At 36.1% G+C, this 24,324-nt stretch overlaps 1 protein-coding gene across 1 annotated transcript in view; it reads right to left on the bottom strand.

Moving 5' to 3' along the window:
• The window catches only part of LOC131146567 (uncharacterized), a 49,802-nt gene extending 29,871 nt beyond the window's left edge, over positions 1–19,931 (bottom strand). Inside the window, exons 1-2 of the mRNA XM_058096235.1 lie at positions 19,281–19,931; positions 9,707–9,931 (exon numbers count right to left, since the gene is read on the bottom strand). Coding sequence (XP_057952218.1) covers positions 9,707–9,931; positions 19,281–19,808 — 753 coding nt within the window. The 5' untranslated portion in view covers positions 19,809–19,931. The remainder of the gene's footprint in view (positions 1–9,706; positions 9,932–19,280) is intronic.
• Positions 19,932–24,324: the final 4,393 nt, after the last annotated feature.

Below are 24,324 nucleotides of genomic sequence, written 5' to 3' on the forward strand. Positions count from 1 at the left end.
AAACCCTCCAGGAAAAATAAGAAAAGATGCAGAGCAGATTCTGAGCAATTATAACAAAGCATAAACATATCTAGAGAGAGAACCTTTAGAGGCCTCCTAATCTGCAACAAGTTATTAGTGTTGATCCCATAAAGCACAACCAACCAGAGAAAAGTTTTGATTTTGGGTGGGAGTTTGGCCTTCCAAAAAGTTTTGTAGCGTAGAAAGTAAAATCAGTGCTACCCAAGAACTCACAAAAAAATTTGCAAGAATAAAACCCCAAGGGATCCGAAAACCATGATCAATTATCAATTTCTTAAGTCACCCCACAATTATTCAACAAGACTATTTCAAGGAGGATAATTCTTCCGTTCCCCTATCATTCAAGGATCCCTAAAGTGAAAATCCTAAGAAGACAAAGGGACCACCCAATCTACTATAAAAGAAGAAATGGAATCATTCTACCCTACACTCTGACAAAAAGACAACGAAAATAGATGGACAAAACAATATTCCCCGATCAAAGGCCTATCCAAAAAAAATATTGCAACTCATATTGAGCCAAAATTTAGTATGGGGAACAACAACAGGATAACTCTGAGAAATAGCTTTCGATGGACTTCTCAAGAAAACATCTAGAACCTAAATTAGTATCCCACCCATTCTTGTCGAGTCCAAAGTTGCTTTTAACAACTTTGTGCCACAAGGAAGAATCCTCAAACAGGAACCGCAAAGCCATTTGGCCAAGAGAGCCATTGTTTTAGACACCAAATTTCGAAGACCCAAACCACCCACCGCTTATACCTACAAACCACCTCCTATAACACCAAATTATCCCTAAAAGCAGTAAAGGCCCCTACCCTTGACCACAAAAAAATTCTCATAATTCTTTCAATCTTGCTAGCAATTCATGTAGAAATTTTGAAAATAGAACAAAAATGCTGGAACAAAAATGCAACGAGATACTAGAAAGACAAGCTTGAATTAGAGTAATCCTACCTCCCAAAGAAAAAAGAGCTCCCTTCCACCGATTTAAACCGATTTTCTCTCAACAACCGAATCCCAAAAGATAACAAATCTAGGGTTATACCCCAAAGGAACCCCTAAATAGGACAACAGCCACTTCAACTCAACACATCTTACCTTTGATGATAACTCCCCAACATGCTCAATAGGGCCACATGCACATTAGTTGTTGGCGATACTACTCTTCCGCATATCAATATTAAGCCTCAAACCCTTTCAAAAATATAAAGAAGCCCCAAAATATTCAAAAAAGAAGATCTGTGATCTTCTAAGAAAGAGATAGTGTCATCAGCAAACTGAAGGCACGAAATCATTACCTCCTCCCTCACGACACCTAATATTTTCACTAAACCTCTCTCCACAACCCTATCAACCATCCTACTCTTAACATCAGCCACTAAAACAAACAAAAACAGGGAAAGAGGATCCCTTGTATAACCCCCCCTTGTAGCCCTAAAGCAAGATTTGGGCTCACCACTCACTAACACTAAATAATTCACATTAGACGTGCAGCCTTTCATCCAACTACGCCATCTCTCTCCAAACCCCTTGCTCATAAAAATCTTATCCAAAAAGTTCCAACTCACATGATCTTTTTTTGAAATCCAACTTAAAAAACGAGCCCCTTCTTTCTCCTTTGAATGTCCTCAACTTCATTCACAATCAAAATGACATCCACCATCTATCTCCAACCCCCCTCTCCACACAAACGCACTTTGTGCCATAGTAATAGTCTTACCAAGCACCACACTCAACCTTTTAGCTGGCACTTTAATGATTATTTTATGAACATATGATACTAGACTAATAGGTCTACCATCAGAAATCTTGATAGACCTACTTTTCTTCCACACCAAAGTCATAAAGATAAAAGTAACACTGTTACTTAAAATCCCATCCAACAAAATTCACTAAAAAAAAAAAACCTTCAACAAGTCATCCTTAACTACTGCCCAACAATCTTGAAAGAAATCAAAATTGAAACCATCCGACCTAAGAGCTTTATCCCTCTCCATCCCAAAGACCATAGACCTAACTTCTACTTCCACGAAAGGTCTCTCCAACCAAGTTGTCTTATCAACAAACAAAGGATCCCACTCTGAACCTTCCACCCTCGATCTGCTCTCATCCTTCTTAGAAAACAAATATAATAAAAATCAATGATCTCAAAGGCAATCCTACAAGTATTTGAGATAAAAACCCCCTATCCACATTCAACTCCCCAATCAAATTCTTCCTCATTTTCCCACTAGCTATTGCTATTCTATAAAAAATAAATAAATAAATAAATAAAATTAGAATCCTTGAAAGGTCTCTCCAACCAAGTTGTCTTATCAACAAACAAAGGATCCCACTCTGAACCTTCCACCCTCGATCTGCTCTCATCCTTCTCAAAAAACACATTATAATAAAAATCAATGATCTCAAAGGCAATCCTACAAGTATTCGAGATAATAACCCCCTGTCCACATTCAACTCCCCAATCAAATTCTTCCTCATTTTCCCACTAGCTGTTGTTATTCTATAATATATATATATTAGAATTACAATCACCATCTCTTATCCATTTAAACTTCGTCTTCTGCCTACAACTACTTATTTTCTTAAAAGATCACCTCTTCTAATTCATTCTTCAACGAAGCCCTTATCGACTCTTCCACCCTTGAAAGAGTAACAACTTCTTCCTTTCTGTCTGACTCATCCAATTCTCCTAAAATACTAGTCTTTTTAAACCTAATATCTCCAAACACCACCTTATTCAACTCTTTTAGTTTTTCTTTCCACTCCTTCAATTTCTTCATAAATCTAAACCCTTCCCAACCCCTTACCACATCCTCAATCCAAGAATTTCTTACCAAAGTCTAGAAAGATCCTGATCCAACCACACATTTTCAAACCCGAAGGAAGTAGGAACCAAGAAACCTTTCTTGATTCTAGGGAGTAGGAAAGTGATCGAATATGGGTCTAGGGATGTGGGTCTAGGTAAACAACATGGGAGAGATTAGGGAACTCCACCTCCCACCCGTTGGAAAACAAGAACCTGTCACAATTCTACTACCCACCGCTCTAGCCCCACCCACCAAACACTAAAATTTAGCATTGCCCAAAGGAAGATCCCTCAATCCACACTCCCTAATAACCAAATAAAACTTCTGCATAGTTGCAATGACCCTATCTCCCCACTTCTTCTCCTAAGGGAACCTCATTACATTAAAATCACCACCCATAATCCATCTAGTGGAGCGAAAGCCAAAAACAAAATAAAGCCCATCCTAGAAGGAGCCCCTAGGAACAAGCCTAGAAGGGCCATACACTGAGGAAACCCACCATTGACCCCGATCTTTAACTTCTAACAAAATAGGGAGAGAGAAAAACCTACTAGGATATCCACTCTAGTAATAAAGAACAAGAATCCAACAACACAAGAATGCCCCGCACCAAACCCCGAGAGGGTATAAAAATCCAATCCTTACAATGCCATCCTAAATCCTTGTAACAACCTCCCAATCAACTAGGTCAAGCTTAGTCTCCTAGATCAATACAATATTAGGAAAACTCCTAAGTAAAACCTCCCTAATCAAATTCCTATTCCTAACATCCCCTAGACCCCTGATGTTCCAATTGATAATCTTCATAATCTTACACATTTACCTCCCATCCCAATATCTTTTTCGCCCCCATAATCGATGGAAAAAGCCAAATTATTTAATTCTTTTTGCCCCTTCTTCTTTTTGTGCTCGTAATTCTCAGGACTCATCCCCAACCTTACCTCAACTCCAACAAGACTCATTAATTTCAAACCCATGTCATTGAGCTCATTTGGGTCTCTAAAGCCCCTCTCACTAACTCCTAAGCCCAAAACAAAGGCGCACTACCCCCAATCTAACTCAGGATCCTACCTAGCGTTAGTCATCGTCATTGTGCTCAATCTCTCTACCAAAGCTTCTTCTGTGACGAATTTCCAAAGCCATTTCCCCAAAAGGGCTTTGTGACACCCTACATGTGGACAATCTTTTCATGAATGTTGTACTTGGGACTTGGGTGGCATGCCCTTGATGCCCTTTAATAAGATTTTTTTTTACTAATTAAAAAGAAGGGGAAAAAAAAGACAATTTAGCATCATATGTTCTTTCGTTTAACAAGCGCAAGCCTCTTGGCTTATTTTATTGTGTGTACAAAATGGACAGGATTGGAAGCATTTTTGTCATATGTTATTGCTATCATTTTTGTGATTTGTTCATATCAAAAATAGAAGCTTATAAATAATTGTATGCAGCTTGATTTTTGTTATTAGTGTAACTCTGTCCTCTGGTTTTTAAATTAAGAACCTAATTTTTCGTGTTAAAAACACAAGAAAGGGTTTTCCTAGGTTTCCCACATCAATTGGTATAAAAGGCAAAGAACGATCTAGCAAATCACCGTGGTGGCAAGAAGAGGGAGAGTTGCTCATTTGAATAAAGCCCAAGAGAGGTTAGAGATGCGGATAATTATGGAGCAACTCATGCATGAGATGCAAAATCTTGGGCGGAGATCATGTGGATTCTTGAATGGAGATAACCAAAAGGAAACACAATCCTTTAGGTATCCCAAAGGATAATCTTTGAGAGGAACTTCTTGAATAAAATAGTTCTACATAATGCAATTCCCACCAATATGGGGTGTGTGTCCACGTATTTATGAAGGCTACGATAAAGATAAAGATATAATGGCCGGGAAGTTTTTATTGCCGGATCAAATAAGTTGAAATAACTAGCAAACATACAAACAATAAGCAAGGGTTTGATGAATGTTCACATAGATCAAGTTTAGTCATGGCCGATTCTTTCCCAAAAAAACATAAGTTCTCCATTGTTCCTTTCATTAGAGGAGTATTTAATCAAGGAGTTGTTAGTTCACATCACAGTGAAGAAGGGGAGTTTGGCAAACTTTGAAGACTTTCTGAAAAGAGATTCAAGGATTTAGTTTGATACAATCCAAATCTTTTCTGTGTGGACTTCTATTGATCAAGTGCAGGCATATTTTATTTATAATATATATATATATATATATATATAAAGAAGCAAAAACATTGATAGCCGTCAATTGAATGAGAACTTTCATCAAACACTTGATCCAAGCACTTTTCTTGGGTTTTTACAAACCTAAAGTTCTTCAGAGAACTTAAAAGCCTGGACTTCATTATTAATGAAACTCAAATTACATACAATGATTTATAAAAAGACCAAACCCCGGAGATGCTAGCAATAATAAATCACAACCCTCAATTCAAACTAACCCCAGTTGCACAGAATAAAATAAATTTTAAAAAATACTCTAATCCCCTTAAATAACCAAAAGAACCTAGGATGCTACATTCTTTTGAACTGTAACTGCACTAGAAATTTGAATAATAATAGGAACAGTAATGGCATATTCAGTTTGGAAAAACATTCTCATTTCCCATTTTTAAGTTTCCAAATAATCATGAGACTGACATCTTATTTTCTTGTTTTCCAACTTTAACATAGGAAAGTTGAAAACATATTTTTATTGTTTTCCAAGTTCTCCAAATAAATTTTGGAAAACTGGGAAAGAAGGTGACACTATGTAATTTTTTAGAAAGCTGGAATGGAAAAGGGAAATTGACTTCCACAGCTAAAGAGACCCTAAATTTTATTTTTCATGAACTTTTTCCTGCATTTAATTGGGAGTTTCAACATTAATTAAGAGAATTAGTTTTTTTTTATAACAAAAGAATTTCACTGATAGAATAGGAGTGTACAAGGAGGAGACTAAGACATCTCCTTTCAAAATGTTGACTTTTTGAGTCTGATCCCTATTTTGATGCTAACAAAGCGTCTGTATCTCATGTGTGCATTTAGAGTGTGAACAGGTCTATATCTTAACATACACATGAGGTAAAGGGAAAATGGCAACCAGAAGGACCTCAAGATCATACATCCTGGCGTATTCCATGAAGTTTGAAAAGCAAGACAGTAGAAGACATATATTTTAAATTGTATTGCATTCTATTTTATAATTTGTTCTGTAATAATGCATGGCATGCATGATGTGAATAGATAGCTCAGAATGACCGTAGACAGACCCTAGAGACCAACACACTTCACAGAAAACCTTTTTCTTAACAATTAAATTCATACAAAAGGGTTAAATTGGTTAGGGTCAAAATCAGGGCAAAAGCAAAGGGTCGATCGACGTCGGGTTTTTAGGCTTGATTAGAAAGCCTCGTTCGATAGAACCATTCTAGTTATACTCAGCTCAGTCGACCGAACACTCTATGGGCCAAAAGTCAACAAGTTGACTTAGACTCGGGCGATCGACATTGTTTGAACTAAAGCGCCCACGATCGACCGAACCTTAAAGGTGAGCTTCCTTATCTTCCTCGGCCGCCCGAACCTATAGTTCAAAATCACATCGGGCAACCGAAGGTCAAGAGCCAGCAAACCGAATCCTAGGCCGAGCGATCGAACCTACGAAGGTTTGGAAAATCACCTTGGCTCGGCTGACCAGTGCCTTGCTCAGCCAACCAAACCAATTTTGTCTCTAAGTCTGTTCGGGCGACTGGCCCTATGAACCAGGCGACCAAACCTCTCGGGTTCACATATTTTTACCGCGGTAATTAGGGTTAATTTTTCATTAAACAAATTCTAAAATCCCTAATATGTCCCTAACGGTCAAAATTCCCTCAGACTCTATATATACCCCTCCATTACAATTTTTAAACAAGAGAATTATAGAGAAAATCCTCCTAATATATTTTTTATTCTTGTTCATTTTAATACTCTCCTACACTTTTTATTTGGAAAATTTCTTTTGGAGAGCATATATCTTTGGGGCATTCTTTCTTTGTTAGGTTTAATACTCTCACTCATATTAATTTGTTGAAAATCTTTTTGAGAGTGTTAGCTAGAGGCTCCCCCATATATTTTACTTGATAAATATTTTTGGGGTGAACAGATTATAGCTTGTGAATCTTGCACATTTATTGCAAGACTTCAATAGCTCACATTCTTGATTGCAAAATATTTTTGAGCTTTTAACCCTAGCTTTCATTAACAATAGTTCGGAATATTATTTTTAGAAGAAAGCTTTTGGGTCTTCAAGATCTTTGAAAAACACTCATTGCATATTTTTTTTAAAATCAAAGATCATATTATTCTCTTTGTGAAAGCACAACCCTAAGTTCTTCTATACTTTATTTGAAAAATATATTTGGAGAAAGATTTTATTGGGGTTTAATCTTGGAAGTGCATTATCTTGCATATCAGTTTTCAAAGTTTATAAAATCATTTTAACAAAATCACATTCTCACATTGAGCTTAATTTCCCATCATACGTGAGGGTATTGTGCTTATTGTTGTACACACCTGCTTGTAGTAGAAGCATTTCCTTGTACACAAAATTATTTGATTATCTGTTGTATTCCCAAAGGATTGTCGGAAGAGGGAGACTAACCCTGTGAATAGTCCCAGATTAGCTCAGACCCAATTAGGAGAGCACTAGATTGGTTTAGACCCGATTAGGAGAACTAGGTGTACCAACCTGTAAGGTGTTGTAAACAGTGTCACTCCACCTGTGAAGTGAGCAACTAGTAGAATCCTCTTGTTTGTGAGCATGAGGCGGAGATATAGGCAGTATTGGTCGAACCCCAATATCATATCGTGTGTTCCTTTATTTTCCGCACTTTAAATTTTCGTACACGTGTGTTATTATTTATTGTCTTGATTATTTTACATACATGCTTTGAATGATTGAGAAATACTGAGTCTAATATAATTGTTTTATTTATCTCCTCAATTTATTGTGTTGGGTAATTGGCATATATTTAGAAAGACCCTAGGTTGCGGTATACTACTGTTGAATTAGTTATACCTAGGAAGAAATTTTTTAATATCCAATTCACCCCCTCCCCCTCTTGGGAATACACCAGTTCCAACACAAAACTTTGGGTTACCCTAGAAAAATGAAAAATGAACATCACCTTTCAAAAAGACACTAGAAATAACCCGAAAAAATCAATGGGGCCCTATCATTTCAGCAAGAAAAGCCAATCATGCTGAACATCTGAAAAGTGCATCCCCCTGATTTAGGGTATCTTTTAATTTGGAAACTAGCACCCTAGGGAATTAATTATATTTTTTGTTCTTGATTTGCGGTAGCTTATTGTGGTTGTAAATTTTAATTCTGCAATATTATTATTCAAGAAAATAGTGATTTTTTTAACTGGGACTCAATTATTATTTTCTCTCTATAAGCATTATCAACCCATAAAATTATGTCAACCCCTTGATCACTTGACCCTGCCAAGGCATGGGGATAATCAGGTCATATGCCATGGCCGAGGCATGTGTATAACCAAGTCATATGCATTCTCATTCTATGGTTTTTAGGGTCTTTTTTGTGGACACTTGGCATGGTCAAAGATGGACATGGTTGGGGACATGGTTTCTAACACACTCAGTCTTGTGGCTACTTTTGGTTATGCTCGCAGGATGTATGGGTGGTTAACCTAACCTGGTTGCATGTCAAATGCATATGTTATGTGGTGACATGCGCATGCATGGAGAGGGACATGACTGAAGGAAGTCTATGCACAATGACACATTGATTTAACTCGTTGGCCATGTGCTCTGACCACCCACAGACATGGGTTGGTTTGAGGAGTTTTCGTAGGTTTCCAACACCCAGCAGCATTCCAGTCACGCAACAACAATTAGAGTTGGTTAGTGCCTTGTTGATGCATGATGGTTGCATCCAACACAAAATAGGCAGTTGGGTTCGTCAACGGCAAACCTTTTGACAACTGGGAGTGTCAACTGTGTAAATAGAGTTAATGAATGCCCTGAAATACCATAGAATTTGTGTGTGTCTGTGTTTCTGCACATATGCAGAGAGTGTTTCCTTTGCCTTAATAAAATATTGAAAGGTTGGGAGGAAGTGTTCTTGTAAATTGTGTCTGAGTGCATGCTTTGTTCCGTTTCATCACTTGCTCGATAATAAATCAACGAACTTGATTGTGAGAAATTGGCTGAAACCAGTAAGACTTGGTGACATCACAGTGGGGGAAAATTCATAGGAAATCTAAGCCATGTGACCAATAGGGTGGTTGACACTTGCAACTCCTGCGCAATGTCGGCTAACCCATTTGCTTAACCCCAAAATTGCGTGAGGGACCCGAAAGCCCCCAAACCAAGAACGGCACGGGCCAACGAAGTGGGGAAAACACCTTTTGTTTTCTGGTCCCCCCTGAGCCAGGGGGCTCAACCAACGACACCTGATCAAAAAGCTGGAACTGAGAATCGGCCACATTGCAGTCGAATGATCAATCTATGAGGAAGGTGACAAATAGTAGAATTGAAATTAAATTTTATTGTGTTGGATGTTTATCTTGCACCAATATGCCACTTGAGAAATTGTGGATTGTTGGACAGAGTTCACCAATCACTTATGTAAATGGATATCACCCAAACTACATAAGAAGATCAAATTCAATATGTCAGACATGGTGCTGTCCACATTCATTACAAATCCAAATAACAAAGCAGGAAATGTGCCCTTGTTACAGGGTATAAGCAGAATATATAAACAGAATTGGAACAAGGATTAATCACATTAGTTCTGATGAGAACTACAGAGAGCTGTATACTGCACTATCTTTTGCTTTTCTACACTATTTACATGATAAGTTCATTGAACTAACCTGATGTAGATGGTGACTCAGTTCGAAACAAAGGAATACTACAAAACTTCCAATGTAGAAGATGATCTGCTCCCCAATAAATTTTCCAATTGTGGAATAACCCTTATGTCGATCAGTGAGGAATACCACCAGAAATGCAGAAATCAGGTAAGATGCACTCGATAGCTTTAATGCTTGTCGAACAGCTCCAGGGAAGCCCACCTTGAAGCTGAAGAAAATGGGACGCTGTTGATATGAGCATTAAAATTGGTGATCATGCCAAGAAAGATAAGGCACCAAATGCATGCCAAAAATCTATAGAATAATAGAACTGAATGACAATGTAAGAACTATATGTTCTTTGTGAAGTATAAATAAAGGGATAAGCTCAAGCTATGCAAAATATAACCAAACAAAACATTGTGTAACCCACGAAGTAGTATTTATTAATTTCACTTTTCTGTTCACAAAAGAATGTGATTCAAGGGACAGTGCAAATGTGACCACTAAATGAGGCTAGAAATCAAGGAACATGCAAAGACTCTGGTTCTCATTATATATAGCAGATTGTGTTGCAGTTAGACTCACTATCCTATTATTTATCAATGTGTAAAAATTTTCATTTCATTACATTGCTCAATGAAACTGCTAAGCACATAAATCATGTTTTTCCTTTTTTAGTGGACGAGCAACAAGAAGTTGTTTTATTCGGATATGCCAAAACAAAACAATGTGCCTATAGAGATGTTCATGCATGTAAGCTAACTTAACTCCATGCTAATGAAAGACAGCCTTTGTGGTAGACGAGCAAATAAGCAGAGTTAAGACTCAATTTATGTTAGTGATATCTCGCCTTTTGCCACCAAAAAAAAAAAAGGCTCATGAACTAAAAGAATGTGATAGGAAAAAAGGAAAACAAAACAAAACATGCCTATACTGTCAACAGCAAAAGTAAAACACCGACTACTGCCACAGCTCCACCATCACCAATCAATAACAGAGGTAGCACTAAGAAAAATAGTTTACCACTACCTCTTCCCCCATGACCAACAAAACGCTCAAAGCATTAGTATAGCTGAGACATAAGGGAAGCAATATTAGCGTCTGGGGTGGTTGTCTGTAGTGGTGTAGAATCATTCGGTTCGGATGGCTCAGCCAAAACAACTAACAGAACCAAATTTTTTTTGTTCAAAACATGAACTGAACCAACCGAACTTTTCATACATAACCAAACCAAACCAATAGAAATAGCCGGTCCAAAACTTTTAAGAAACCGAACCAACCTAAGTTATAAACCAAAGGTTTCTCGGGTGAAAAAATCTGATGTTCTCTCCGCATTTCTATGAACGCCTCTCTCACATCTTACCTGATGGTGATGAAGGAGGTACAAAGATGAGCCAATCAGCTCTCCTCAACCATTTCCCTTGCCATTTTGGTTTTTTTCCCCGCTTTATAATTTATTTCTATCTCGTCTTCTTCATCACTTCGTCAAATTGATCTGCTCATCGTGATGGATTGAGGATGAACAGTGGCAGAGATGGGGTTGATGCTTGATGGTGTCAGAATTCAGATCAGCCAGCCAGCATCCCCTATGAGGCTAGGATGAGTGAGCGATAGCCAATCTGAATGAAGGCAGTGGTGGCAGTTCACAGTGGGATATTAGAGGCTGCTCTGTCACAGAATGGGTGTGGCAATACTGCTGATGCAGACAAACAGTGCTGCAGTGAGGCAAGATCAAATAGGAACTGGCAAACTGAGACTATTCTGAAGAATGGGGAAAGTTCAATTTCTTCAGTAGTAATAAAACTGAGTCTGAACTGAATAAAATTTGGTCATAATTTTTAGCATCGAACCGAACCATTTTATTAACCGAACTGTTTCACTAAATTGATTCGGTTTGAAATTTTGAAATTAATTCAGTTCGGCTGTTTTAACTGGCTTCAACCGATTTTTGCAATGCCTTAGGTGTCTGTATGGTATGCAGTTCAAAACTTCAAATGGGCCATTATGAATTTCATACAATGCGGAACTGCAAGAAATGATAAGGGTGAAGAAAAATGAAATTTTGACAGCAGTTACCAAGACAAACCCTCAGAATCCACCAGCCTAACAAATAAAATTTGTTAACAAGACAAGATATCCAACAACAAACAAAACAAAAAGACAACTAAAACAAATACTAATGTAACAAAGCCCTCCAATCTCTTTGCACATCAACCAACCACACTCCTCTAAATATGCCAAAGGCAGAGAAGCAGAGTCGAGCTAAAAAGGAAAATCTGCTAAAGATCACATCATAAGACATTATTTACCAATTGAAAATTCTAGAGCTACTCCCCAACCAAATACACTAAACTAAAGCAAAAGTAGCATGTCCAAATAATCTTACCCTCCTTGCCACAACCACCAGCTCTCCTAAGGACACACACAATGCTCTCCAAAAACTCCAAAAAAACATGTTCTGAATGTGCCACAAGAAAGAACAATGCAAAATAAATAGGCATTAATCTCACAACTTAGGAAAGATAACACATTAGAAACAAAGCTTTATTTGATCTTCTTACCTGTAGCAAATCCACAGTGTTAATCCTATTAAAGACTGCAGACCATGATTGGATGGGCTTGGACACCAAGAATAATCCTCAAATATGTTCAGACCTAGCCCAACTTGGCCCAACTGGTAGGGTTTGGGCTTTGGCAAAAGCATTAAGAAGGTTGAGCCACACATATTTATTTTATAATTTTTGAAAATAAAATATATGTAACTAATATAGTAGGAAAAATGAACTAATCAGAAGAGTTCATTGCAGAACTCCTCTTTGGGCCACCAAAAATAGGCTTTACCAACTTGCATTGGACAACCAAGCATTGGGCATGAATTCAGAGTAAGGAGGACCCAACACAGGGTTTTTGCCTTTTTTTTTCCCTTGTTTATTTTGGGGGAGGTGGTGTTGATTTTAAAAGCAAACCTTAATCCCCTCCAACCCAACCCCAGCACCGAAAATAAAAAGAGTGAACTCATAAGTTAGCCACTTCACTATCATTTTAATTGGGTAAAATTAAACACATTAAATTGATGCAATTAAAGTTGCCAAATCACTACTTCTGTTCTTTTCTTTTTTCCAAAGGCTAGGCACATAGCACCTAACAGCAAAACAACAAAATGTAATGCTAGGGCTGCATTTGGTGTTACATCTTAGCAAGTTTCACTAACACCGTCGGACTGCACCTAAAACAACAACAACAACAAAACCAAGCCTTAATCTCACTAAGTGGGGCCGGTTATATGAATCCTTTTCCGCTAATTTATGCGATCATGGATCATTTCTTTTAATAGATTCAAAGATATTAAATCCTTACTCACTATCTCGTCCTAAATTATTTTAGGTCCACCCCTACCCCTTCTACTGTCCCCCACAGTAACTAAGTCACTCTTCTTCACAGGTGCACTACAAGGCCTACGTTGCAAGTGTCCATACCATCTGAGTCGTCCCTCCCTTATCTTATCTTCTATAGGAGCTACACCTAACTTACTACGAATATGTTCATTTCTTAATTTATCTTTCAATGTTATACCACTCATCCATCTAAGCATTCTCATCTAGGCAACTTTTACTTTTTGGATATTATGTTTTTTCTTCGCCCAACATTCCGATCCATATAGCATAGTTGGTCTTATAGCTGTCCTATAAAACTTCCCTTTCAATTTTAAGGGTATTTTACAATCACAAAGCACACTTGAAGCACTTCTCCATTTTACCCAACCTGCTTTAACTCTATGCATTACATCATCGTCAATTTCTCCTTCAGCTTGCATAATAGATCCAAGGTATCGAAATCTACAAGTGTTATTTATTTCATCATCATCAAGTTTAACTTTGTCTCCAATATTCCTCCTATCATTACTAAAATTACATTTCATATATTCTGTTTTATTTCTACTTATCCTAAAGCCTCTAGATTCCAAGCATGGTTTTAAATAAAGGCCGCAACCGTTCCGTAACGCTGTTACGTAAAGGATTTTTGGGCTACCGATACCGTTACACACCGCGAAATCGGTGGGAAGAAAAATCGCGGCCGTAGTGGCCGTTACGGACCGTGACCGTTACGTAAAGACCGCTACGGCCATTACGTAACTGCTACAGGACTGTTACACCAAAAAAATATTTTATTTTTTACTTTTTTTTCTCACTTTTTCTCTCTTTTTCATATATCATTCTCAATAAATCAAGTCGCAAGAGGGGGCAAAGATTATAATGAGGATGACAATGATGCAAAATTTACTATTTCTTTAAATACTCACAATAGATGCATTAATTAACAATTTCAAAACACTAACTTGTTAGGAAATTTTTTTTTTTTTAATAATATTAGTAATGTGATATTTATGTTCTTTATTTTTCAACTTCAACCTTCTTTCTTTTCTAGCTATTTTATATTTACATTATTCGTATGTCTTATGTGTCTAATAGATTAATGGAGTGTATAATGTATTTTATTTTATTAATTCATTTAGCACACATAAGAATTTATCACAGATAAGAACAATGAGAAGTATAAATACGTGCACACATGTAATTTTCTATCAATGATGGTTTAAAACAAATGTAAACTTGTTGCCCTTACCAAATAACTTAGTTACTCGAACTAAAGGGTCCAAAATACACTAAAACCCTTTCTAAGAATGGCAAAAAGTTTAAAACATGTAAGTACGCTAATATGCACAAGGTTGTGCGTGCTTCAAAAAAATTCATGGCCGTTACACCCGCTTCCCGTTATGTAACATCCGCTACTCCTGCTTCCTGTTACACCCATTACCGTTACGTTACGCTACCCGCTACCGCGATTTAAAACCATGATTCCAAGGCTTCCCCCCATAATTCTAACTCTACCTCTACTTCGTCCCTAGTTTCGTCAATTAATACAATATCATCTGCAAACAACATACACCATGGAACCTCCTTTTGAATACTTTTAGTCAATTGGTCCATCACTAAAGCAAAAAGATAACTCAAAGCAGATCATTGATGTACATCTATGATAATTGGAAATTCTCTAGTTTCTCCATCTATAGTCTTTACACTAGTCATTACTCCATCGTACATATCCTTAATGACATCGGTATACCTACAACATACACCTTTTTTTTTCTAAAACCCACCATAAAATTTCCCTAGGTATCCTATCATATGCTTTCTCAAGGTCAATAAATATCATATGCAAGTCCCTCTTCTTTTCCCTAAACTTTTCCATTTTTCTTCTTAAAACATAAATAGCTTCGGTGGTAGATCTCCCAAGCATAAAACCAAATTGATTTTCTGAGATCTTCGTTTCTAACCTTAATCTTTGTTCAACTACCCTTTCCCATAGTTTCATCGTATGACTCATAAGTTTAATTCCACGATAGTTATCACAATTTTGAATATCTCCTTTATTTTGTATATAGGTATTAAAGAGTTTTTCCTCCATTATAATATTCGAAATTAGTGAGTATAGGTCTTTAATCATACTAATAATAAGCATATAGACAAAAAATAAAACTCCCTTAAAAGTACATGGACTAACTTACGATTTCACTCAAAACAAAAAATAAATCAATAAACTTTCTCATCCTAATTGATGAGGGCTTGGACTTAGGTTTCCACAAAGGTTGTGTTTGGGAGCATGGATTTCGGACCTTGGATTTGCATTTGAGTGGATTTGGACAAATTTCAATACAATTTTGTGTTACATCTTATTCAAATCCAATACAACTCCAAATCCAAGGTTTCTCCAAACATAGGGAAAAATAAATTTTTAAAATTTCCCACCAAATTTCTGCTTGCAACCACGTCTACCTTGTGAAATTTCCATCAAATTTTTCATAAATTATCCAAACAAATATCGAAATCTTGAAATTTTAGAAAATTTTTCAAAATTTTGGCCATGGAACAAAATTTCCTTGAAATTAAATTTTGAGATTCAACATCAAAACTCATAATAACGAGAAGGATAAGAATGTGAACTTTCAAGCTTTGAAATTTTATGCAAAACTGAACTTGGATATTACATATTAGCTACAACATTTTCTTCAACTATTAATGTCTAAATTAGGTGTGTAACTAATGTTCAATTAATTTTTGAATATCATTTCTATTAACTAAATATAGTCAATACGATTATTATTGTTGTACTACAACTATGGCACCTTATACACAACATACCTAACAATGATGTATCTTATTAACCATGTTTAGCTATTTTCCTGCATTATTATATATTTTTTTAGTAAAAAAAGATAAGAGAGGAAATAGAAAGCACATCGTAGGCAATGATAGGATATCCTCAAACAAAAGTAAAAATGAAATATAAGAAATAATAATGAAAGAATACAAAATATAAATCGAAAACAAAACTAACAATAATTAACCAAGAAAACCCCTCTTTAAACCCTTTCCTACATAATTGACTGAACACTTCAAAGATTTACTAGTTTGCTCTAACCTTGTTCACCTTACTCTCACCGCCATCAAGCCAAATATTGTTTCCTCCACAATCAGACATCTATCCATCAAATGTTGAGCTTCTAGATCCTTCCCAAAATCTCCTCCACATGGATAAATATTCCAACCTTACACATTTGCTTCTCATCCATGCCATCATTTTCAACAATACTAATCCCCTCCAGACCTATGAAGCACGGATATTGACAAGAGACACAGATACTGATATTGGCACAACGATACAATAATTTTTAAAAAATGAGGACACAACATGGCTGGGGTATATTAATTTATTAATTTAAAACATGCATGCTTAGGCATGTTTTTCCTTTTAGATGACAAACATTTAGGTAATTTTAATTTAAAGCACAGTATAAGCATCATTCATACGCAACTATCAGTTGCACATTTTACAAACTACGGTTATACAATCATCAACTACATTCATATTATAACATATTGGCCCAAATACAAAGAAACAACTCAAGGGCATGGTTGATGGTGCACAATGGGCATAGCTCATCAAGAAATTTAAAAAGAAAAGAAATGAAAAAAAAAATGATAAATCTAGAGCGGTGACTACTTTGAGGGGTGTGGGGTGAACATTGAAGCAATCCTTGTAATCCATGTGCATGCCTCACTTGTGTGACTTATGATCATGGTTTGTGGGGTTTGCTACTTGTGCTCTCGGATGCAAAACGTTATGTGAGAATTACACTTGGATGCAAAACCTTAACCAAGTGTTTATCACTCAATGCAGACAACAACGACATTTGTGTCGATTTCCTTTTGAGCTCATGCAATGTCAACTTCAATAAGGAATGCTACCTAGTTCCTATTAGCACTCATATGATCCTCAAATATTAAGCCATGCATGTGTAAGTATGAACTAATTTAGACTCTGAAACTACAAACGACACATAAGTCAATGATATTTTGTTTGATGGTATTTGCTACTCAAATAATTGCAGTAATTCTAGAACTCACACATGCAACAAAGCTTGGAAGGGATGCATTTAATATATAAAAGGTCAACACAAGCTTTGCATGTTGCTCTAATGATTCATGATGACTCGATGGATCACACGACCCTGATGCGGCAATGCATCAGTAAAAGTATTGCCCCTATCAACTTTTGATGGTAGGATAGTGGCCTACTATGGCAGTGAGAGGTGACAGAGAATTAAAGTTCAATTTTGGCGAGAGAGTGATGGTTTTAGAGAGAGGATAAATTCTAGGTAAAAGAGACTGAACTCCCCTGAGGTTTAACAAAAAGACTTGAACATCCACTAAGGTTCCAAAAAGTTCAAGAACCTCCACTTAGATTTCAAAAATTCCACAACCCCTCTTTATATTTAGCAAAAAGACAACTTTTTGAAAGGTATAAGTGTCTCAAAAAACAAATGTCAAGGGACGTTTATGGGATTTTTGAAGTCTCATGGCAGGTCTATAGGATTTTTGAAACCTTAGGGAAGTCATTGTCTTTTTGCTAAACTTCATGGGAAGTCAATGTCTTTTACCCTAAATTCTAAGAGTTAGGAGGATCGACAGTGCTTTGCAAGGCTGGCGCAGTGTAGTAGGGCTCCAAAGTCCAATCACTTCAATGTCAAAAAGAACCTTTTCGCTTCTCACCTTTTTTGTGGATTTCTATAACATTGTTAAAAGGGGCAAAAAAAACAGCATTTTGCTGCAAAAAATGTCCCAAATATGTTCTTGACGTGTCAAGTAGTGTCTCAATCTAAAAATTAATTAATTAATTAGTTTCTTATGCGTGTGAGGAGTGATATGTCAGTATCTGACAGTTTCAAACACATCAAGCTTCCAAAAGTGTCAATGTTTCCTAGCTCCAATCCTTCCATTTGAGGTGGCAGCACATACAATAAATCCTCAAGTACATCAGATTCAGAAACATATCCATATAGCCCTCGAATCTCATCCAAAAGCAAACCACCATCACAATCACAATCACTAAGGACATCACAAACTTATCCACTCACTTGTATCATCCTTCTAAACAATTTGCTCTTCCACTATACATAAATTCCCTCCAGTATCTCTCCTTCAAACTTTTTCCTCATTTCAAAACCCATCTACACTACCTTCTGACAAGCATAGACCTTTTAGGCCAAAACTTATCAAATATAGCTTCCTTAACCACTAGATTTTCCCCCAAAATAACAATTTTCCCCGAATCTTCATCCACTACAAAAGGCCTGCCGGAACTTCTCTCCTAAATGCATATTTCATCTATCCAAGAAATCCCAACTAACATGATCATAAGCATTTTCAAAATCCTATGTCAAAACCAGGCCCCTGTATTTCTTCTAACAACATCTTCAACAACCTAATTAACTACTAGAGTTGCATCTAAAATCTATCTACCACCAATTAATAGACACTACATTTGGAAAATAGCATCCATCTAGATACTAGACAATCTTTTACATAGCACTTTAATGAGGATCTTAATATACACAGTTGATGAGATTAACTAGCCTAAAATCCTTGAGTCTAGTAGCGAAATCCTTTTAGGCACTAGGTAGAAAGCCATGAAATCCATCTGGCCCCAAAGCTTCTAATTTCATCCTCCTCAAAGGGCCTCTCCATCTCTACATAGCTTCTCCACAGGAATTGGGCACCAATCCAACCCCTCAATCAATAGCCCTACTTCCCTCTTCAATGTACATCTCCCTTCTTTTTTACCAAAATCTAATTCCCTTGCTTTACACCATTGAAAATAGACGCTACTAGTCAAGAATAAGACCAAATTTAGCATTAAAAAGCCTGAATACACGAGAGAAATAGAGGGACCAGTTTATCCTCGTCCCTTAACCAAGCGATAAAAGAGCCACCTTGTCCGAACTTTTCCATACACTAGGTATTTGAAAATGCACACATTATAAAGATTCACTCTAATCCAACTGTGAAGCATGAAGGGAAAAAATAATTTCTATCAATCTAAAACCTTATTTAGTTCTAGATGATGCTCACTACAACCGAGAAAAAAAAAAAGGCTACAAAATGCTAGTGAGACAACAACGAAGCGTTTATAATCCAAAGGATATATAATGTGACAATGAAAAAAGAAAAAAGAAGGCCGTTGATTCATTCACCTGAATTATGGGATAATTTAAAACCCATCGGTGCTTAAAAACGTAATATAATCCGTACATGATTCCATGAGCAAGTCCTCTCAACCCTACCGCTCCACCAAAAACATAGTCCGAGTTGAGCCAGCCACACAACGAAACCAGTGATAGGAATCCTGACATAGCTGACACGGCTACCAAAAGCAACAAGCTGAGAGAAATTTTGGCGCGGCGGCAAAAATCGGCCGCAGGGGCAGCGGCAGAAGGTACAAAGAGGAATCGAAGTAGGGCGAGAGCAAGGTCAAAGAGCGAGGCAGGGCGACAGGCCTGCGGAGACGCGGAGAGGAAGACGGAGACTGAGAACAGGAGGAGGGATAGGTGAAAAACGATGAAAGAGAGACAGGCTTCGAGAGAGGGAAAGAAAGAGCTTCTGGAGACGAACGGCGCCAGCAACAAGGTTCGGACGAGGACGAAGATGACAGTTGAGTGAATTGATTGCCATATCAACAACCCTAGAAATCGGTTCTTCACGATGTCTGCCGTCGACGACATCTTAGCAAAGAAGAAAAACAGTCTAGACGGGAGAGTGAGGCGCCGACCACCAAGGCAGCGCTCAAGCAAAGAATTGAAAAGAAAGTACCGCGCTTTAGATTCTCCCCTTAACCGGGGCAGGGCCCTTGCATAAATATTCGTGGGGTAACCATATTTTTAAAAATCCAAAAATTATTTTATGTTTGAAAGTTATTTGAAAAAAAAAAAATGGATGGGATGAGAGAGTAACGTTGCTCATAGGTATTATTAGTACTATGAAAAAATATATTATTAAACCTTATTTTATATATATATATATATATATAAAGTATGAATGGTGTCTCCATTTTATTTTATAGTAGCTCTCAAATATATTAAAAATTAAATGAAATACATAAAATATGTTTATTTTTCATTTAGAAATATAGGATAACAATCTCGGTTATGTATATAATACAATATAAAATTGCATCGACTTTTTTCAAGTCTATACAAATTCAAATTTAAACTCAAAAATTCATATTCTGTTTCGAATATGAATTCATTTACACTTATTAGCTACCCACCATGCTGTGCAGGATCCAGAAAATATATTTAAGGGGAGAGGGCAATATATATATATATATATATATATATATATATATATAGTTAAAGAATTTATTTTAATATGCTTGTAATTATAATGACTTTATTAATTTTAAACCAAATTATCTACAGATATAAGAATTTAAAAATTATTAATTAGAATTGTGAGTAAATACACCTCAATAACTATAAAAAGATAAATAAATAAAAAGTATATATGTCACTATGTGCATGATATATACAAAAAAAAAATTCAAAAGATCAAATATAAACAAATAATTTAACTTAAGTAATGATCCTATAATTGTACTTACCGCTTCTTTCGTAATATAAAAGTCATCAACATTGAACCAATATGGAACTTTTGTACAGTTTCTTTTTTACTATATCTAATAAAGTAATTCACAAGATAGTCATCTTTTATCTTATTATGAGTTTGCTTTTAATAAAATTCATAACTTAAAAAAAAAATAAGTATGCCCAATTACAATTTTAGAAATAAGAATAATTAAAATAAATTGAGTCAATCTAGTAAGGAGATTAAATATTACTAATTCTATTGTTTTCACCAATTCTCGATATAATTTAAAATAATTGACACTTTTTAAAAACTCAAGACACTAACAAATATTAAGCTATTAATTGTAATTAATATCTCAAAGCTTCTCTTTTCCTTGAAATAAAATTAATATATATTTATGATAAATATTTTTCTCACTCTTTATTCTCCAAATTTTTTCTTTTAAGAATTATCAAATTGTGTATTTACTTTTAACTTGATATTATTGATAATTTATTGTTATAATCTATTTTTTCATATAAAAAAATTACATACAATAATAGAAATAAATACATTTACCAATTTTTAAATTACGATACAAAAAATTTAGGTGCATGCCATATACATACATACATATATATATATATATATATATATATATATATATATATTCATAGATCCCCACCTTCGTCCCCTATGGCGCATGTGGTGGGACTCTCAGCTCACTTTTATAAAAGATCTCAAGGTAAGGTATGCCCTCAATTTTATTTTTATTTTTTTCAATATGAGACAAATTTATATGGTATTTTTGAAGAAATTCAAAGTCTAAAATTTGGAGAGGAATAATAGAATTGAGAGAAAGATTTTCTATATTTTTTGTTAACTTTAGTGCAATCCCAAGAGGTGGGTAAATTGGAGATTTAAATATGTCCTCCTATGTTGAACTAATCTAGCAACAATATAATGCAACCTAAGAGTAGTCTAAGCATATATGAAAATGCATATATGATATATTAAATAATTTTCAATACATGCACCACAATTTCAGTATTTCTCAACCAAATACAATGACGTGTCAATCAGATATGCGGTATATTCAGTAGGCAAATTTTAAATCAAATACAAAGCAGAATATAATGCAGGAAATGTAAAAGTGACACCGAATATGATATCGAGTTCAGTCAATCCTACCTATATCCCCGTCTTGGCTTACAAACACAAGGATTATACTAAGGCTCACTTAACGGGTGGAGCGGCACCTAATACAACCAGGTTAATTAGCACAGAGCTGACCTCAACCTTTACAAACAATCCTTTCTGGCTGAATTATCGCCCCCTCAGGCCACGCCTGAAATACAATCAATGAATATGACATTTTGCGTATAATTTAAGCATTTCTAAACAAGCATATATGTACTAACTACGATCCAGATAAATATGCACTCACAGATAATATGGATTTAATGCTTGAGTGAGATCTTGAAACTTAATTCAAGATAGTATATTCAATCAGTGAATAGTCAAGGATACTTCAAAACCCTAATCAAGTATCAAGCAAATATTTGATCAAATACAATCACAGTAGATACTTAGGGTTTAAGCTTGCAAAAGATTTATCAAATGAAGTATGCAAGCTTTCAAGTTTTGCAATATAAATGCCAAGACTAGCAAGCTAAAATCAAGATCTTCCCAATCAAATATTTATGAAATAAAATACTATGGGATAGATCAAATGAGCAAGAACTCTCAAAATGAATTTTTCAAAATGTATGTGTATGTGAGAGTATTTGCCAAAGGAATGATTTGTAAAAGTGTATTCAATAACCACAATAACTTCTTTTCAACCTTGCAATTGATTTGCAAGAGATGGGAACTAGTGAAACCAACACTCAATCAAAAAGAATGTTTGCAAGAAAGTATGAGTGAGAGTTTTCAAAGATATGGGCTTGGAATCAAAAGAATGTAGCAAAAGAGTACGAAAATTTTGAGAGGAAAATTTCATAATAACTTTTGCTAATTTGTTGCTAATTAAGTCAAATGAAGTGATATATATATATATATAGGGACCCTTTTAATTTTGACCGTTGAGGACCTATTTGTCATTTTTGGAAAAGTTTAAATGGGGTTAATAAAAAATAACAGCATTTTAACCTCGGTAATTTTTGCCAACCCATGAGCACTGGTTGACCGTACTTAAGGTTCAGTTGACCAAGTGGCTGGGTTCAGTCGACCAGGATCATTTTAAACTAGAAGGATGGTTGACCGTACATGAGTGGTTCAAAGGCAATTTTCTAAATCCATGCGGTTCGGTCAACCGAGTCAATTTGAACTACAAGGTTCGGTCAATCGAGCGGTTGAAAATTCTCACGTGGGGGTTCCGTCGACCAAGGCGTTGCCCATATAATTTTGGTCGGTCGACCGAGCGGTTAATATGTTGACCTAGGGAGGTTTGGTCGACCAAGATAAATAAACTTGGCTAGGTTTGGCCGTTCATACTATGGTCAAACAGTTGACCACTAGCCAGTTCGGTCAACCAAGCTAATAAGCTTGGTTGGGTCGGTCGACCGAACATGCTTATTTTGTCCAATTTATTTCATGTTGATCCCTTGATTGTGCAAGTGATAATGGGGACTTATTTGTGCATATGTGTTGGGACCTAAGGTCTCACTAAGGTCTATTGAGGTCTACCGAAAAAATCTGGTGTCGGTCGACCTTAAAGGGTGCCCTAAGACCATTCGGATCCTTATGGTCAATCTATGGTCTTGTTTGAGCATTAAAACCTATCATGCATGCAGATGCATTATTACAAACCATATTATTATAGACCAATTAAAAATGAATGCAAATACAATAGCAAAAAGGTCTTCATTTTTTAGATTCTTTAGACGCCATAAATAAAGCTTGATCTTCATAGTCCGTATGACTTACTTGAGTTCCTACCAACAGTGCATGCTTAGGATGAACTTGTTCAAGAAGTTCAGTGCATAGGTGAGAAACATTGGTTTTGTCATAATCAAAACGGGATCAGACTCATAGAGTCAACATTTTTCGGTGTGTATTTACATTGTACAGTGCTCCTATTTATACAATTTCTTCTGTAGACAATTAAAGTAAATCATGGTTTGACCAATCTTGTAAAGACCCATAGAATTATGGTAATTAAATAATAAAAGAAAAGAGGAAGTAAAGGAAAATTTTAAGAAGGTCAGCAGGGTCTCTTGGGATCGTCGACGGGGATATGTGTCTCGTCGATAAGAAGATACCGAGAGGGCGATTTTCAAGACCTGAATTTCATCGACAAGGAATAAGGGTTCATCGAAAAAACTCCTCTTGGACTCGTCGACGAGGTGACGTGGTTCGTCGACAAGGCCATGTGTCAAGACATTTATAAATATGCAGGAAACGGGTTTTTAGTGAAGGAAATTCTCTCTCTCTCTCTCTCATTTTCTCTCTCTAAAGATAGGATTCTCTCACTTCTCTCTAAGTTTTCGGCTCCGTCTCTCCCCAGTTTGACGATCAGAAGCTACCATGGTGATCAGGGAGATTCTCTACAACATAGCAAGAGTGAAATGTCAATTTAAGATGTTTGGGAACCATCACAAAATCAGGGTGAGTGTATTATTTGAGCATTTTCAGTATTACCCAATTCATTTGAGGTCAGATTTAGTATTA

This window comes from Malania oleifera, chromosome 13 (assembly GCF_029873635.1).
Source record: "Malania oleifera isolate guangnan ecotype guangnan chromosome 13, ASM2987363v1, whole genome shotgun sequence".
NCBI classification, from domain to species: Eukaryota; Viridiplantae; Streptophyta; class Magnoliopsida; order Santalales; family Ximeniaceae; genus Malania; species Malania oleifera.